General features: G+C 41.0%; 1 protein-coding gene across 1 annotated transcript; it reads right to left on the bottom strand.

Moving 5' to 3' along the window:
• Positions 1–623: 623 nt before the first annotated feature.
• trmt2a (tRNA methyltransferase 2 homolog A) lies at positions 624–19,142 on the bottom strand. Its single transcript, XM_039771475.1, has 12 exons — positions 18,802–19,142; positions 16,076–16,695; positions 15,482–15,590; positions 14,608–14,789; positions 12,968–13,082; positions 10,032–10,147; positions 9,697–9,808; positions 7,345–7,467; positions 7,062–7,137; positions 3,910–4,026; positions 1,800–1,896; positions 624–1,315 (listed from the first exon to the last, which is right to left on the bottom strand). The coding sequence occupies exons 2-12, from the start codon at positions 16,690–16,692 to the stop codon at positions 1,084–1,086; spliced, it is 1,896 nt and encodes a 631-aa protein (XP_039627409.1). The 5' UTR covers positions 16,693–16,695; positions 18,802–19,142; the 3' UTR covers positions 624–1,083.
• Positions 19,143–19,274: the final 132 nt, after the last annotated feature.

The raw sequence follows: 19,274 nt of genomic DNA, 5'->3' as shown, positions 1-19,274 counted from the left end.
TGGCCCAGTTTGACAACCAGAGGCACTGTACGTACTTTTTGAGCAGACCCCTGGCTGTTGATTTACGCAGAATGCTGCAGGAAATGTTTTACCAGTCGGTAGTAGCAAGTGTATTGTTCTATGCTGTAGTTACCTGGGAAAGCAACTCATGTATGAGCAAACTTAGCAGAAAAGTCTGCACACTGCTGGGCTAACGGTTGATGCACTGGACGTGGTTGTGGAAGGGATGGTGGGAGCCAAATAGGATGCTGTTATGGGGGGTTGCCCTTTCTTGGAGCCCTTTTAGCCACTGGCTCATTCCACAACAGTATGTTTAAAAGCACCTATGCTTGTCCTTTCTGCTAACAGGCAATTTTATGTCAACATCCCCAACTTGCTTTGCAATTTCCTACACCATATACATTTATTTGGTGATTTGTTCTGTAAATCTTTCTTTTTTATATTTGTGCTATTGTATGCTTCACTGATTGGGAAACTCATTAGAATAAAAACCTGTAGCCATGAGAGGCCACAACCCTGACCTCCAAACCATTGCAATCAGGTAATCTTACCGTCCACAACAAGCAAAAGTACCCAAATAAATGAAACACAACCTAAAGTGGAAGTAAAGAGAGCAGTGAGTGTCACTTGCAAGGACTGGGCTGCTTTATTTGTACACTTGATGTAGATACAGGCTTTGTGCGAGTCTCTTCCTTGATCTACTCCACCTTGTATTTAATCCTGATATTTATGGTAATGTCAAAAACATAGTAATCCCAAGAAAGAAAAAACAAAAAAAAAAAAACAAAAAAAAATTTTTTTTGGCCAAATCTGTTGAATGAATTTTAAGTGTCCATTCCTTCCTGTAGTGAAGATTTTTCGTGGACGGTCTTATTAAATGTAAAGGAGGACAAACACCGCTGAACAAGGCAAAGCACAGTTACTAATCTGCCATTTCAAAATGCAGATTTGTAGTCAAAGCGAATCGAGCACCACCAAGTATTTTGTCCATTCATATTCCTCCATGAAAGTCCTCCAGATTTGTAAGAGGTTACATCTCAAGCACCTCTTCCATTCAATTTTGCAATGTGGAAGGCACCTTCTTTATGGTGCATTTGGCTCGGCTGGCTCAATTTCCTGCTCCTTGCCCTCTGAAGTGGACACGTTTGAAGTGCCCTCCGTGTTCTTGCTTTGTCTCTCCCCGCCACTGTACTCCACCCTCTCAAAGAGGATTAAAAGCTCGCAGTACAGGGTGTGAGGGAAGAGATCAACGGGCAGTGCTTTAATGGGCCGAAATGGACTGCCCTTGACTCGGTTGGATGGTGAGCGGCAAAGGCTGTTGATAAAATTAGAGATCAGATGAGACGTGTTTTTGATTTTTGTTATAAACAGAGAATTCTATTACACTGAATTATAACATTGTCGACTGCCCTAACTCGGTCAGATTCCCAAACTTCTGTTCTGATAACTTGCTCAAACTGTTCCTACCCAAACATCATTTGAGAATTCAGAATGTCACATCTGACTGTATGTCTTGCCAAGTAAAATCTAAACATTATCAGGAAAAAAAAAAAAAAAGTATCAATTACACAGAGGAAGAATGGGAGGTAAGCAGCATTCACTGATACAGTGCACTGCCGCTTAGAGCCGTTCTGAAAGACTGCCATTTTGCCAGTGACTCTAGGAGTTTTTGCACAGAAGTTCAGCGCTCCTTTGGTCAACAGTGATGGAACCTCGAGATCACTTTATACAATATAAAATGGACAGAGCAGAGGATAAGTATAGCAGCACATTACAAACCCGTGGCGATCAGGACTTACTCGATAAAGTTGTTCATTGCAGCTTTGGCATTGCAGGCTACATAAATCAGCCTCTTCAGATGCTCAGCCCGCCTGATGGCAAGGATCACTTTGGAATCTACAAAAATCAAAACACAGGACATTGCAAATGTCACCCAACACTTGACTTTCAAGACATTTCTACAAATGTTTTATTTGCTGTGATTTCCAGAAAGTCCAGTTTGTTTAGGAAGATGTGAATACACAAATCCTGTACAGTAAAAAATAACCATACTGGGATCTCTTTGGAAAGAATGGCCTTGGTGTGGTACTGAGTGAAGATTGGAGCAATTCACGAGTTAAAACATGTGATCTGACATGAGATTGGTCTAACGCTGTGCATGGTGTGGTATTCATGCAAAGTGGCTGCTGCTGGCTCTTCGGGAATCTCATTTACGGCATAGTGCATTGAAGCATTAAATACAATAAAAAGAAGTGAAAAAAATAAAAATTTGATAATTATAATTTGTGAGCATAACACAGCTGAAGCAAGGACAGTTCTTTCAGGCTGAGATTTTGGTTGTTTAAAGCAGGCCTGACTTATCATCTCAGAGGCTGTGAGTAAGCAGACCAGGTGTACTGTGCATTGGCAGGGTCTTAGAAGAGCACAATCCACATATAACATGGCTCTAATTGCAGCTACCCATGCCTGTTTAAGCTTCTCAAAAACCTCACCGAATATGCAAAATGTTGAGAATTTCATGGTGAGGGACTTCCTAGAAGCCAGAAGAACACTGAACTGGACGTACATTCATCAGCATTCCCCACTGAAGAACTGGATGACAGCTGTACTGCTCTAATGGCTTCTCTTTGGCCTGGATGTGCATGTATAAATGATTATACTAGACTAGCTGTGGTTCTAGAAACTATTGACATCGTCAGGAAAAAAAAAAAAATTGAAATCTAGAGATGTCGGGTAATTGAAAGGAACTACTCTGGGCATCTCTCTCCTAGGAGGATTTGTTTTGCCAATGTGCTCGTATCGCTTGTGTATCCTTGGAGGTGGAGCCCTTCTCCAACTCTGCCTCTCACTTCCGACACTTCAGACGCACACTTCAACACGTAGACATTTATATACAAGATTGTATATTGGGAGTGAAAGTTGCATTGTAAAGCAAGTTAAATATACGGTATATATCTTTCTGTACCATATTACTCTCATCTAAGTATTTGCACCATGGTTACAGAAGGGGTACATATACAGGTTGAAATATGTCATAGGCATATGGCATAGGTACAAATGTAACATAATTGGCATAAAATATCTCACACAATTAGTCAATTAGAGTGAAAGTACTTGAAAAGGAAGGGTTGTGGAGGGTATATCCACTTGTGATCAGGTCGATCAAAATACACACAGCAGTGCCCTGTCAGACAGTCAATAGAACCCCTTAATCTTGCACCATAAAAGTGATGTGCATGAGTGGGACGTCCTCTCAGTACAATCACTTTTCAGTAGTGATGGGTAATGGATATGCAGTAAATGTTAATCAAATATTCGAAAATGAACATTAGCAGCAAACACAAGAGTTAAAACACTAGACGCAATTTGAAATAAAGTAAATGGAGGTTATATTCATACAGTGGACTCTGGACAGTAAATATGCAACTTCTTACAGTTTAATGAACGTCCACTGCCATCAAAATGAAGCACAATGGTGTAGCACAGCGTGCCTTCTTTTGTGCACTCGCCTATTTCAAACGCGTACTTTTCACATAGTCTTCCAGTTGTTCATAGTTTAATAATTATCAGTCTTTTGCTCACAGAGCTGTGTTTGGTAAATAAACCAAAGAAAATATGAGAAATGCTGCGGTGTTGACCCTTCATTATATTCTCCAGTGACAGAACTCGACACACCAGTGGGGTGTTTATTGATTTGTTTAGTTGGCTTGAAAGACTGCAGTATGAAATGCAACCAATGGAACTGGAAACTGACACAAAGTAACAAATCATCCTAATTTGGAGCAAAGCAAACAGACTAGGAGTGTGAAAACGCCTTCGATGCCAGGCTGTGTACGACTCCCAAATGGCATGGCATGTGCACACAATGTGACAGACTTCTGGGATGCACACAGAAATGCAGACACTTACGTAGGCCAGCTCGTGGAGGGTCCACAATTGCAAGGACATTAGGTGACAAGATGCTGTTGATGAGCGTTGGGAACAAGTCTTCTGCTTTGCCACAGTGGAACTCTATATTGGTCAGACCTGGAAGTTAAGAAAATGTTCTTTTATTTCTCCTGAAACGTGTTACATGACAACTGTACAATTGTGGCTGTGTGCTCAGTTTAGTCTTGTGGTGGTCTAGTGCCCTGTCCAGATTGACTCCAGGCCACCGCTACTGTGCATTTGATTAGACAGGTTTGAGTATTCTAAAACCACAAACATCTCAAGGGCAAGAAATACTCTAGAAATGGGAGTATGGCACATCTACCTGGAGCTTGGCCTGCTTTATCCACTCAAGGGGTCATGAGAAATCAAATTTTCTTTGTACCTGTGAGCTAACGTTTTTGCTTTCCTTAAACAAAATGGGGTTGACCAGGAGAAGTCAGGGGAGGTTACACTTAAATTATATAGCACTCTTAAAATAAATAAAAAATAAAAAATAAAATGTAAATTAAAGTACAACAGAGCAGCACCAGAGAAAGTCCAAAGGAAAGCAACTAGGCTGGTTAGGAGTAAGAACCATAAAGAGACACTGAAGGAGTTGCCTTTTCAGTTTAAGCAAATGGAGGTTAAGAGACGACATGATTATAAAAGGAATTAGTACGGTGAAGGCCGACTGTTACTTTAAAATAAATTCACCTAGAACAGCTAGGGTACAGCTGAAAATGTGGGGCCAGATTTCACACAAACATTGTGTAAATTTACTTCACACAAAGAACCATAGACAAATGGAATAAATTACCACGTAATGTGGTAGGCAGGACTTCGGTGAACTTTGAAACTTGATTTGACATTAATTTGGAAGAATTCAGTAGACAGCATTGGTGAGCTTTGTTGGGCTGAATGGCCTGTTCACATCACAAATTATCTAATGTTCCAAGGAGGCATGCAAGTCAGAATGCCACTGTACACGGCAAACTTGAATTAAGTACAGGATGTGTTGTCTCTTTACTTATGTCATTACAGATTGTTCTGTATAAGCGCTTTGGAACAGATCACTTATTGATTCCCCAGGGCAAATGACAAAGTTACAGCAAAACTCTGGAAACACTCAATAAACACAATAAAAATAGGCCACAATCTTGTTCAATTTTAGCTATTTATCCAACACCTCTTGTTCATCTCTAGTGTAGAAACCTGCCCAGGTCAGGAGTATAAGACATGCTTGTCTGGATTACTCGATGTGACCCACAACGGACATTTGAACAATCTGGACAAGAACAGACCATTCATCCCAACAAAACTCACCAGTCCTGTCCACTTAATTCCTTTGAAAAACATCAAGTCGCGTTCTGACAGTCCTTAAAGTGCTACTGTCTACCACAGCGTTCCTGATGAACTCATTTTAAAATACAAGTCTTAATCCACTGTACTAATTCCCTTCATAATTTTAAACACTTCATTCATGTCTCCTCTTAATCTTCTTTTGTTTAAACTGTAAAGGCTCAGCTCTTTTAAATCTTTCCTCACAACTCATCCCCAGTCGCTCTTCTCTGGACCCCCTCTTGTCCTCTTTGTAGCCTGGAGACCCAAACTGCACACAGGACTCCAGACGAGGCCTCACCAGTGCGTTATAAAGGCTGAGCAGAACCTCCTGTGACTTGTACTCCACACATCAAGGCGCTATATAACCTAACGTTCTGTTAGGAATCGTATTACAAATACTGCTACTACTCCTGCAATCTTACATTTGCTGTCACGTGTATATATTCTTTATTAATTTTGTGTCTGCGGAGGCACATGCAAGTAAGCATCTCACATGACAAAAAAAAAAAATGAATCTTGAAACTTAATAAAGGCTTCTAACGCTGTCTGGAAGTTGATAGTGAAGACTCCACTATGACTCCTAAATGCTTCTCATCAGGTGTACTTTAAAATTAAATATCCTATATAACCTGACATTCCGTTTGCCTATTTAATGGCTTCTGAACACTGCCTGGCAGTTGATAATATCAAGTCCACTGCAACTTCTAAATCCTTCTCGATTTTCCGACCGCCCATTGTGTATTCAAACCGAACATTTTCATTACATGTAATTCTTTACATTTACTGACATTAAATTTCATCTGCCCAAGCCTGTATGCTGTTCAAGTCCCTCTGTAATGATTCAGCGGATTCTAGAGTATCTACTAATTTGCACACCATATATATTCTCGTACAAGTCGGGTCTTGAAACCCAAAAAAAAAAAAATCGATCATAAAAATCAGACCTCGACCTATACGGCCATTCAAAAATACACATTAAATTTAAAAAAATGCTATTTATTTATTTTTTAACATCTTCTTGCCTCCTCCAATCTTGTATCAGTTGCTCAGATGTATCACACTTTGTTGCGGCAGCACAGTTACCAATTTCTTTCGCCACTTCAACAACTTTTAATTTAAAACCAGCTTCATATTTTCTTCTGATCGAACCCTCCATCACAGATACGATAAAGGTTTATGAGGGTATGAGATACAAAATATACAAATCAGTGTAAATGTCACTTCGGAATAGTTTGGGTATTACCGTGTGTCACGTAGGCACAATACATAGAAAAAAAGGCCGTGTGCTCTGTGGATACTCTCTCAGGTGGGTGTTAGCATATCATAATCTCTCGGACCAATAGGTGAGTTTTCCACATTTGACTTGTACGACCGACATTATAAAATACCAGAAATTAGAAGGTAAAAATCAAGACCCGACTTATCCGCAGGAGATCTTAAACACGAGTATACACAGTAGTTTTATTCCTACGAAAATCATTAAATAGCAGCTGCCCCAGCACTGACCCCTGTGGACCACCACTCTTAACATCAGCCAATTCTGATAAGGTTCCTCACACCATCACCCTGTTTTTCCTGTGCCTTCACCCTCCTACAAACATCACCCTGAACTTGCACTTCTTTTAGTTTGAGGACCAACCTTCTCATGCGACTCCTTATCAAATGTGTCCATTAAATAATACCAAATGCTCCACTTTGATTTCATCCTTTTTGTCTTCTTCACAGAATTCCAGCATGTTGATAAAACATGAACTCCCTCCCCTAAAACCCATGCTGACTGTTCATTAAAAATCCATTTTAGTAAAACTGACCGTTAAGTTCAGCATTTATGCGGGCATCATGTACAGCTTCTTGGCACAGCTCAATTCCCACAACTTTCTTTACAGCCTAAAACAAAAACAGTGGCACATCACTGGTATTGGTCTTCACTGCAGCCAAACAGAAGAGCTACAATCGGCTTGTACAAGGGCAAAAAAAGGCAAATGTAAAACAGCACATGTGAAAAAAGATAAACTCAGAACTCCTCATCTGCAGCTCAGTTTAGCACTTCATATGGCCAGTTCTCTCTGCCTCCAAAATGACCATCATCCTTACCTTCGCCAAACAGATGCCAATGGTGCCTGTCCCACAGCACACATCCAGTACAGTAGATTCTGGGCCAAGATGTGCCCACTCCCTCACTGTGGAGTACAAGACTTCTGTTGCCAGGGTGTTCACCTAAAAAATAAGAATTAGCCCAAAAAGTGTCACAGCCATGACCAGTCCAAACCATTTATTTGAGTTGAGTTTGACAGAAAACTCCAAAGGTGTCAGTCTCTGAAAATGGGTGCTCATGCAGGACTAGGATTGGCCCTTTGGTAAAATGTTTTGACTCCTATTTGGATCTTTCTTTCTCGTAAATTATGTTTAATGCTGGTAGATGCCAGAGTTCAGGGACTCTGAAGTAAAGAGGTGGGTCAGAAGATGAATTAATGCATAGAAAGATGAACATTATCTATATGGGCATCATCTGCCTTTCAATTGACAAAATGAAGAAGGCACAACTCCAACACAGACGAGCCCAAGTTCAACTTGCAATAGCTGTCTCTCCAACCATCAAATCCGCCTAACCCAGTTCAGGATCAGGGCAGGGGGCAAATCTTACTCCAAACCTTCATGTTTTTATTCAGTGATGTTTACACACAAAGCATGACATTTGTCTCACTTGCACTGACGAAAACAACAAGCATATGAAGAAAAACACAAAAACCCGATAAGCCTTTCATAAATACAGCTCACACTAGATTTTGCCTAGACATACTGTACCAGCCATGCCCAGAAATGCACTCTCGACACCCATAATACTTAGCTAACCTATGATGCATTTTTTGAGTTCGTTCAAAAGATATGGTAATGAGAAGAAAGAGGTTTGGGCAGCTTGTTAAAGCAACTCCCGTCTGAAATGTACTAAAGGTGGCTGCCAGTGTCCATCACGCACCCTGGCACACAATAATCAAGTCATCCACAACAAAACACCCTGTCTGGTAACCACTTGGAGCTTCTATAAATGTTGGACCATTATTGCCATTAAACCTAGCGATCGAACCAAAAGGGACGACAGAGTGGATTATGGGCAAGTCCCAGGCAGAAATCAAGAACCAGCACTTGGGCAGGGTGCCACTTCAGTGCACAAAACACAAAAAAAAAAAATCACAATTGAGAGTTAACCCAACTCTGCACCTCTCTTGACTACGGGAGGAAAGCTGGACCAGAGGGCGGCACGGTGGTGCAGTGGTAGCGCTGCTGCCTCGCAGTTAGGAGATCCGGGTTCGCTTCCCAGGTCCTCCCTACGTGGAGTATGCATGTTCTCCCCGTGTCTGCGTGGGTTTCCTCCCACAGTCCAAAGACATGCAGGTTAGGTGGATTGACGATTCAAAATTGTGCTTGGTGTGTTTGTGTGTGTGTCCTTCGGTGGGCTGGCACCCTGCCTGGGATTGGTTCCTGCCTTGTGCCCTGTGTTAGTTGGGATTGGCTCCAGCAGACCCCCGTGACCCTGTGTTCAGATTCAGTGGGTTGGAAAATGGATGGATGGATGGTACAGAACGTCAAAGACCATTTATAAAAATGTATGTCTTTGCCCATCTGTTTTGTGTCAACGCATTAGGCCTAAACTAATGCAAGGTCTGAATTGATCTGTGTTTTCAAAGAAGACATTTTTTTTTTACTAACATACAGTGGACTAAACAGTAACAAAATATATCCTTGTAAATAATAAATGACAACGTATAACATACAAAGTCCATTGACCATTATACAACTTCCTTTCCTGCTCACAAAACATCATCATCTTAAACTTCCGTTAAGAGGGGAGGTGAGGAAGTACCACCAGCCTGGCAAGCATCTCTTAGCCTGGACAGTTTGCTGCCTTCTAAAGATCTTATGCATAACCATTTACAGACTGTGTATGTGTGTGTTTTCTAAAATGTATAACATTAAGCCCAAGTTAACGCGTCAGGGTGCACTGCCCATTCCCAGCTGCCAAGTCGTATGGACCACATAGCTTATTGAACTCAACGTGTTTGAATGGGGAGTTTCATGTCCGGATTCAGATTGTTCCATGAGGATCCCTTCCTTCTCCCTTTCTTTGAGCTCACCAAGTTGTGACAGCATCTTTGTGACCCAAAGGCACTAGGCTCTAAATTGGCGGGTAGTACTTGTGTGAGACTCCACAGAGTAAATCCCCGGACTGAAATGCTTTACCATATTAAAGTTGGTTTGCTTACAACCCACAATCAGTCCAGCTCCTGCGAGTTATGGGATCTTGCTCTCCAAGACCTTTATATTCCAACATAAACCACACAGATCCATCTTTGGGATGAAAGAATTTTTTGGGCCGTTTTTTTAGAAACACATGTAAATAAAAACATCACTTTGCTGAATGACATGTTTAAGCACTACTGATTTTACCTGAAAGAAGGAATTAGGAGAGATCCTGAATTTCAAGCCCAGAAGCTCCTCGTGAATCCACTTGTCACCAGTTACATGATCCAAGGGGAGATCTTCCAGGTTTGGGGACCGCCTGTGGAAAGAAGCAACATATGTTGAAGCAGCCAAGTAATGAAAGAAACGTGTCACCGCTAGAAGGTTGGTTCCAGCACACCGATACCAGTCATTACCTTACCCGGGTAGATTCTATGTAGCTGATGCAGTACTGTAACATGTCTTGTAATGAAGTGTGCTGCTTATGGCACCATGCAATCTGAAGAGTAGCTGGATGACAAGAGGAGACAAAACTAGCATACCTTTGACCTTCTTTCACAAAATAGAGAGACGTCACGCCACATTCTTTTCCAGCACCATCTGTGAAATACTGGGCCAAAGACGCTTTCAAAGCACTGAGCTCCTCGTCCTTCAGTTTCTAAAAGAGCACAAAATGAAAAAGTTATAAATGCAGCCACTAAAGGGACTCTACTTCTAAATTTTCACATTTGCTGGCCTAACTGTCAGTAAATCAGATTTTTCAGTTTAAAAACATACATCTTTTAAGGCAAAGTATTACACATTAATACAAGTAATCAAGGTCTGACTTGAAACCATAAATCTGAGAAGCACTTAACAGGTAATTTCCTAATTCTTGTTCAAAAATTCAGTCCAAACTGTGAGCAGATTCTTGGGCTGCACTGCTTGAGTTGTTATTATAAAGTCATTAATAAGTCATGCTAAGAGCTAAATCTGCTCCCCCTTTTGATGCTTTCTGCATTTGGGAGCATTTTGCTTCAGGTTATCAATAAGTTGAATTTGCTAATTCATTTCTCAGTGCCCATCGGTAGGATAATCTGCAAATTTGTTTAGAAATGTGTAATAATTAGTTGAAGTTTTTGTTTTTTATTTCGGTTATAAAACATGAAATTTGTCTTCTCATCTGCATCCACATATCAACAAGTAGCACATAAAGACATCACATTACAAAAGTTGTATACACATCACTTCACTACTGTCTTCCTGGGAGTACACTGAAGGACTGACCCTCAAGTTTTAGGCAGGCATACACAACACAGCAGACTGAAAGTCGTCTCCACAACCCTAATACTCGGCTCACACTACAGGTTGTGTTCTTCTCACACCCTTATTGAATCTTTGATGTCTTTAAAGCGATGAGGCTGCCAAATCTCTTCTAAGTCAAAAGTTGTGTGTATTAACTAGAAAATACTTTGGAGGTGGAAGAGTTTTTTATATTAAATACTAGGGGGCTTTGCCCCTTGCTCGCTTTGCTTCCCAAACCTTCCGGCCTGTGTTACGCACCAGCCACTTCTCGTTTGCCGCTCACGTATGGGAATTTTACTTTCACCAAACCACAAATCTTTTAATTCTCACGGATAAAGCTCTTCATTGGGAAGAAACACTACTTTTTCCTGATGGCAACATTGTTCCATTATTTCACAGAGTAGTAATTTCTGTTTGTTTCCGCTAATGCAATCTTTACTATAATTTTAGTACTTTCATTATCTCTAACCTGCTCTACGTGTATATCACGGCAACGTTTTTGAACTCTTTACAATGTTCTACTTTGTCATCTACTCTTTGTCTTTTATTTCCGGTCCTGGGTGTGACTAAATCTCTCGTCACAAAGTCTTGTCTCGCGGGATGTGAAAGTATCTCTCTGAGAAAGTTTCGTCTCAGGATTTTTTTATTACAATAGAGAGATTTTCAACATCACTCAACAATCAGTAAACTGAAGTTTCAAGATAAGGTAGTTAAGTTTCAACATGTTGTGTGTTGATTAGCACATATAATAAAGAATTTCCCTATACAGTACATGTACCAATAATGACCTTGTAAACCTGCATTGCCTCTCTATCAAAAAAAAAAACAAAAAACAAAACAAAAAAACAACCCAAAACCTCACACGCCCACACTGAAGGTCTCCTAACCCTGCATGACAAGATGACACCTTCATCACGCTTTACAGCTGGGATGACGGCCTTTATTCAGTTTTCTCAATGCCTGGCACTGTTCCTTTATGACTACTGTACATTCGACCCCAGTATCCACGGTGACCTCATTTCTAGGTGAAGCATTGTACATTTAAATTAAACACAGAGGCAAAGTGACTTGTTCAGTGAGGACTTTAGCCTTGTGGTTTAAGGGTCTCTATACCAAACTGCTTACCTTGAATAAAACGTCTGTCAGGCAGTACTTTTGTCCACTTGCCCTTCTTCTACTGGACTCTTTTGTCTACTTAATGGTAGTCATGACTACAATCTAAAGGACAATTAAAGGCCTTTGAATTATGTTTCTACTTGTTTTCTTATCTGCAAATTTCATGTCCATGTGTGTGTGTTCACCCAGGAGTTATTCCTGCCTTGCGCCCGATGCTTGCTGGGACAGACTCCAACTTCCCTGCGCACCTGCTCAGGATAAACTGAAACTGAAAATGGATGGATGATCGCCATCCATTTTAACACCCATATTCCAACATTGGAAAAATTCGGTGTAACATGAAAGGACCCAAGACCCGGATCAGGAATGGTCCATCCCAACGGAGTGTTATGCAGGACATAAATGATGTAAAGGTGAGAACTTGTTAAGACTTCCATTCTGAACTAATTTTGAGATGATCATTTAGAGGTTGTTTGTGAAAGTGCATATAAACATAGCTAAAAAATGTTATGCTAATCTCAGATTCTGCAATTTCTATTCCCCCTATGTCAATCTACACCCACAGTCTACATCTGATGTATTTTTCAAAGAAAAGTTGTAATAAAACCAGAGAGCTCCAAAGTACGACTGAGAAAATAACATTCCACATGAAGCATGACAGCCAAACCTTTTTTCCTATGTGACAAATCTGTTTTGAGATTTATTTTTTTTTTAGCTAAGGATAACAGTCATTTCAAGATAAGGTAGACCTTCTTACTTATCACAGCACAGAGACTGGCAATGCTTAATGCCAGCTTCCTCACAGACATGGCACTGGAGAGTGGTGACGTGTTACACGTTGATATGCACATTCAACTAAGAATATCACTGAAGTCTGCCCACGTGAGAATAATAACCCTAGAGATCTATAAACATGGGCAATCCCTATTGCACTACGTCCGAGAAGAGACCTGACAAACAGCAAATGTTTATACAAGTGCAGACCACACGGCACATATCTCTGTTATCAGCATAAACTAAAGCTAGAAAAAAGCATACGATTACTGACAATGCAGTTTTATCTATGGAAGGTACACACCTGTGGATGAAAATACACAATGGCCATGATCTGACCCATTTTGGTGATGCGCACTGTCAGTTGTCTCCAGTGACCTTCATATGTTTCTGGGCTGTAAACTGCAAATGGAGTCGTCCTGAGTAAAAGAACAAGTAACACAGTCAAAGATTTCAACATGTGGCGCTAACCAGACACACATTCAGGACAAGAGGACATGTATAGCCAGGTGTGGTTTTCCGCCAGACAGTACAAGATACAGCAGTAGTTCCCACTCTTTATGAAGCTGGAGAATGTAAGAAAATGCTACTGCCCAAGAGTCTCAGCTTCTAACCTGACCCAAGGCAAAAGACAACTTCAGCTAAGACGCTTTTGACAGCTGCCAAAAGATGCAGACTAAGCAGAGCCCTCTGGCTCAGTGGGCCCAGAACCTTCACTGCTGTAGATTCTTGGGCAGCCACTGAGCTCCATACAAGCCTTCAGACTATACAGTGCACCCAGAGCTGCTGGACTGAGCTTAACATCTTCTCCTGGAACATTTCCTGGCCTTTAAAATCAATGTCATACCCTAACCCAAGTGTCCTCAGTCACAATTTTTGACAATTTTTGTTCTAACCCGGTTGCTTAATCAGAAAGCAATTCTTGTCAATAATTTAATTTCATGGCTTGTTAGAGCTTTAATTCTGCTATGTCAGGTCATTCTTATATCCTAAATTTTCTTCCCTTTTCTAAGGATATCTCTCAAATGATTTGAAGGCTAAAATGGAGGAGTAATTCTCAGTCCTTCACTTTTTTTTCTTCACTTTCCTTCCAGGTATTTAATTAAACCCAATAGTGGATGATGAATACACACAGGTGTAAATGGTAACAAGCTAAATGGAGAAATGCTGTTCTCTTTTGTCATTTGCATGTTATTGGTAATTATGAGGCATGCAGTTATCATGGAGTCCTGGGTTGAAATGCCAGGTTGTATGGAGTTTGGAAGTTCGCAGTGTGTGTGTGTGTGTGTGTGTGTGTGTGTGTGTGGAGAGTCAAAGGGCCATAGTGGCTGCAGGTTTTCATTCCAGTTACTTTCTTAATTATTAAATAATTGCTGGCCCTAACAGAACACACGTTTTTGTCTTACTATTAACAAACTTGCTTTTTAAGATTCAGAACTCTTAATTATTTCTTTTGTCCACTGCTGCCCACCAGGATCGGAGTACGACGCCTGTGCTCTGCGAGTAATGATAAAAACAAACAAACAAACAAACCACTAACTCAGCCCAATGTGAACATTAACAATGTCTTTAGTTTGAGTGACTGTGGGTGGGAGCATAACTGTGTCCTGAGGTGGTCTGCTGCCATGTGTCCTGAGGTGGTCTGCTGCCATGTGTCCTGGGCTGCTGGGATAGGCTGATTAAGTAGCTTATAAACGGAGAGCTAGTTACACCATCTAAGAACTTCTTGCAGCTGTAGATGTGCACAGCGTTTCAATAAGTTTTAAATCAGCTTAATGTGGTTTAAATTCTATTAGCCACACCCTGCTACTACCATCAGCTTCCATTCCTCTACATGTAGCATCCCACCGCCCCCCAATCTGGGATTCCTGCACATTAAATAACCACAAACCCTGACAAGATACTCCAACAGGCAGGAACACCACCCCAACGGCCGAGTCTCACCTGATGTAGTCCTGAAATGCCGCCACCACTCTTTTTGTGGAAATGGGAACGTGAATGGTGTCAGAAGGCTCAACCACCGCGCATGTTCCTCCTTTGTACTTGCCAAGGCGAAAGCCTACCGTTTTGTCCTCTCCATTGGCTCCCACGCCAATCAGGAATTCACACTTATTCCGATACTCTGTCTGAAAAACAAACACAACACAATGTTCTCCCAATTGAACACGTTGTGATAATGCTTTTGAACAGCCCAGCGGTGTAGTGGGTCATGAGCTGCCACCTCAGATTCAGTACCCTTCATTTGAACACTGTCCATGGGGAGTTAGCACTTTGTCTTCATGAACTCAAATTTCTTTCCACAACCCAATGAAATGTGCACTCTATTAGCTGAGCTGGGGGCACTGATGCCCACTATTGTGAATGCATTTTCCTCACGGGTAGAACCCCATCTGGCCATTCAGCACAGAGGTATGTTAATCGGTTTGAAAAGGTTTCTTCTTCCTGTGTGTTTAAAGTACTAGGGTGATGTACCGCGTTAGCCATTCTAAATGTTGTGAGAAGTCAGGCAAAATGACACCTTTTATTGGCTAACTAAAAAGATTACAATATGCAAGCTTAGGAGGCAACTCGCCCCCCTTCTTCAGTGTGTTTAAAGAAATCTCTGTTTTAATGCGTATTCATTATGTTAAGTGGTCACTGCATTCTACCTGTGAATGATTTACAGCACCCAGAGTGCTATACAAAAATAAACTAGATGAGAAGGCTGCTAGGTAACCCTTCGGTTCAAGTCTAAACCCCCCCAGGGAAGACAAGGGGCTCAAAGGGGACATCATTTTGAGGAGTAAATTCCATCATTGCTTTAACCCATCTCCATTACCTGCACAGGCGAAGGTCTGATGTCTTCTAGCAGGCAACACAGATTGTTGTTCTTCTGCTTCTGACTGAACAGCCATGGCAGCATGGCTTTATTGTTATTGCCAATTTCCCTGAAAAGAAAAACAACAACATTTGCACATCATGTAGCTGCTTCGTCTCCAGCAGCAATGGAATCAGAATTTAGAGACCACAATGATACAGTTTTCAAAGAATTGATTTCTTGAGGGCACAAACAAAGCCGTTTTCCCATAACTGCACTTAATCAAATGTTTGCTCCAATGTTTCAAAATTACAAGCACTGACTTTCAGTTAAGAAGCTCACTGGGGGGACAAAATTTGGGCAGCGATGATAAATGAACAGGCAATATTTTGGCTGCTAAAGTGTGGAAAAACACCTAGATAAATGGAATATCCTTTAGAATTTCTCAATTTCATATGTTACATAAAAAAAGCAAAATGTACTTAAACCATAATATTATCACTCAAATATCCTAAAACAGTAAGGCTGGATCACAAACTCTTGCTGTGTTGGCAGACAAACCAATAATTACACAATAAGCCATCCCTAGAGCCCCAAGTTAGGCACAATACCAACTTAGTCAATTTCTGCAGCACCCCTTCCACCTCTTGCTGCTTCAGTTTCAGCTGCTCTTCGTAAGCTACATTCCACAGAGGGGTCACCACATCTGCAATCTGCCTGCTGGGAGGCCCCTCCTGCTGTCCGTCAGACACTACAAGTTTTTTGCTGACGGGGGAGCCCTCTTCAATCCCTCCCTCAAGTTTCCTCTTTCGGAGGAAGGGGTCCACTTTGGGCTTGGCTAGTCTAACGTTCAGAGCCCGGCCCTTCCACATCATGCCGTGAACAGCTTTCATGGCTTTGTCTCTTTCCTCCACATTCCTAAAAGTCACAAAGGCAAATGTCTGTTTTCCAAAGAGCTTGATTTTGTGAGGGTTTACACCATGCTTGCCCAAAAATTTTTTCAAATCATTGAAGCCAATGAACTTTGGCAAGTTCTGTATCTCAACCTTGTAAATTTCAGAGGTGAAAAGGTCATCCTTTATGTAGCGATAAACATTGGGGTTGGACTCATTCTCTTCCTTTGGCGATCCTGGGTTACAGCATTCATCTTGCTTCTCCGCCTCTCCCAGAGGAGCAGTCTTTTCACTTTCAATAGTTACTGGAATGTTATCACAATCTGCAGCATCAGTCATTTTCTGTATAAAAGAACAAAAATCCTTCAGTGAACTACATACAGTAAGTAAAATAGGCATAAAAATAATAAATATCAAAGATAATTTACAAGCAAGATAGGTTAAAGATAAGGAAAAAGACTGAAACAAAGGAGAGGGAACATTATGTTATGGCTAAGAGGGTACGAATGAAAACTAGGATAAGTTTTCTTTCTCAGAAATGGGAAAAGGAAATACAGAGTGTGGGTGGGTTTATTATTTAAAAAAAAAAAAAAAAAAGATATTTACTCTTCTACAATCGTGTGCCGATTTATTGCTGACCAAGTTGAAGCCATTCGTATTTACGGTCAACGTTCTCATCGTTTTTACTGGTGGATGGGCATACATAATTTCACAACCGATTTCTTCAGTCCCACTACACTATATATGAGCTTTCCCCCATGAAGTATTGACTGATCGCCACGAAGCTCAGATTCATGAACCATAACCGGTTCCCCTATGGAATTTCACAGCAGCACCACACTTCCAAACTGCTACACACTGCAACTGGGATGGCAAAGTTCAGGTTTTCTTGTGTAAAAACAAGACAGAATAAAAACCTCGAACTAATTTAGTTCTTTTGGCATAGAATTCCTATTCACATTTAACACGTCTCATATTTAGCTTCCACCTCTCCAAACTTGGCCCATCTCTTTTCTTCCTCCTGTCTTCAGGAAGCCTGTGTGGAAACACTAGATAAACAGTCCTTTCTCCATGAAAATAATCTCTCTGCTAGCTCCTTCCTCATCGCTTTTTCTGTTGGTAAAAGAGTATTTTTTTAAAAATCATCCCTAAATCCTTTTTGTATCTTCTCTCTTCCATTCTCCCTTGTACACTTCTTCTCCTAATTCATCATCCACCTTTCCCAATTCAAGAAGACTCCTGCCCACCACTTAATGGCCCATTTCTCTCTTCTCCTCCACCTTTTTCCTGACTTACCATCCATGCAGTACAGCCCACTACTGGAGGGCTGAATCAGGTTGGGTACCTGCAGTAATCACATAATTTCTTGCCACTTGTTTTGATCCTTAACTGCCACCAGGAGTCGCAAGGCCAACAGACATGTCAAAAAACTGGTGCCAAACTGCATGATTGTGCCTTATAAAACAATGCTGCACATAAAGAGCACGAGAGAGATTAGTCTCACTCTTTATAAGACTTCCTAGACTTGCACCATCAACACTGAATGTTGACACACTGTGCAGTTCAAGAGATGAAACGTAACTTCTTTCTTTACAGAAATCTGAATACTGTATACACATTTTGGGCTTAATGTTAGAAACATGCCTAGTCGTCACAGGGGACATGCATTGACAAAGGGTTAATTTAAACTTGTTATCAACCTACCAGAACGTGGAAACGTTATTCAGTTATATGGAACTATACAGTGAGAACACAGATACCTCAAGGTGCATCTAAACGACAGGCTTGAGTGGAGGCCATCTGTATACAAGAAGGGCCACAGTCACCTCTGCTTCCTAAGATCAAAGTTCATTTGTGTATGCAGGCCACCCTGACGCGTTCTGTCAGTAAAAAGGTCGGTACAGCCTTTGGAGGCAGGCTGGAGTTGAGCTGCTGTCCACCCTGAACATTGACTCCCAACCCCTGACTGACTGACGTCCTTGTCACTCGCACCCTCAGCCATCAGACTGCAGAACGTGTTGTAACTCAGCTGAAGTGGTCTGTGTGGGATTCAGTTGGTCCAGCAGACATCTTAACATACAATGACACCATGTGCAATACACTGCACTAACGACTGACAAACTGTACTGCGAAACTGTCACAAGTATGTGCAATCCTAATCACTTTACATTTAGTAAACACCTACGCTTTGTTAATCCACGTACTGATCATTTTTATATGTGTATTTGAAGCTTCGTAGCATCCTTACGAGTAGAACTATTCTTATTTATGTTTGTGCCATTTTATGTCTCATATTGTAACCCTGCAATTTAACCCTTCTTAATAACGTTTATATCTACCTGTTTAAAAAGATACATAATTACGAGATTAATAAAACTAAAACAAAACCACTAAACTATTAACGTCTAAAAATGTATATATGTCTTACAAAAAACACACAATACTTACGAGTATATAATACTTCTAAGCAAAACTCCACCCGGTTGGCGTGTGTGTGCTTCTGCATTAAGAACATACCCACGTGGGACCTGCCATGATGGTGAGGGCGCAGCTCGAGTTTCTCTCGCCAAGCAGGAGCGCTAGGGTTGCTGGGAAGAAGGTCGTCAAGGTTTGAATCTGGTCGTCGATATCGTATATTACAAAGCTGAACTCAATATAGAAATGAATCGTGCATCTAAGATTTTAAGTATGACTTGTATCCAAAAATGCACTGACACGATATTTAACAACAATCACAAAATGATACATTGATAGTTTATTATCCTCTTCACTGCAAAAGCTTAATTTTATTTATTTACTGCTGTATCTTGAAAGAACTGATCTTTTTTACAACAGTTATAGTTAATACGAGGTACTGGCTACAAGCAAATGCTATTACTTTAACTGAGTGATACTGCAGCAACCAAGCTTGATGAAAACGA

Source organism: Polypterus senegalus, chromosome 12 (assembly GCF_016835505.1).
Source record: "Polypterus senegalus isolate Bchr_013 chromosome 12, ASM1683550v1, whole genome shotgun sequence".
Taxonomy (NCBI): domain Eukaryota; kingdom Metazoa; phylum Chordata; class Cladistia; order Polypteriformes; family Polypteridae; genus Polypterus; species Polypterus senegalus.
This window is presented reverse-complemented; position numbering and strand designations above follow the sequence as displayed.

Bases quoted from the DNA above. Each gene is read 5' to 3' on its own strand.
- trmt2a (XM_039771475.1), bottom strand. From the start codon at position 16,692: ATGACTGATGCTGCAGATTGTGATAACATTCCAGTAACTATTGAAAGT. The intron at 13,083-14,607 runs GTGAGACTCGGC...TCTTTTACTCAG, and splicing joins GCATTTCAGGACTACATCAG to GACGACTCCATTTGCAGTTT. The intron at 9,809-10,031 runs GTATGCTAGTTT...TTCTTTCCACAG, and splicing joins TTTGTGAAAGAAGGTCAAAG to GCGGTCCCCAAACCTGGAAG.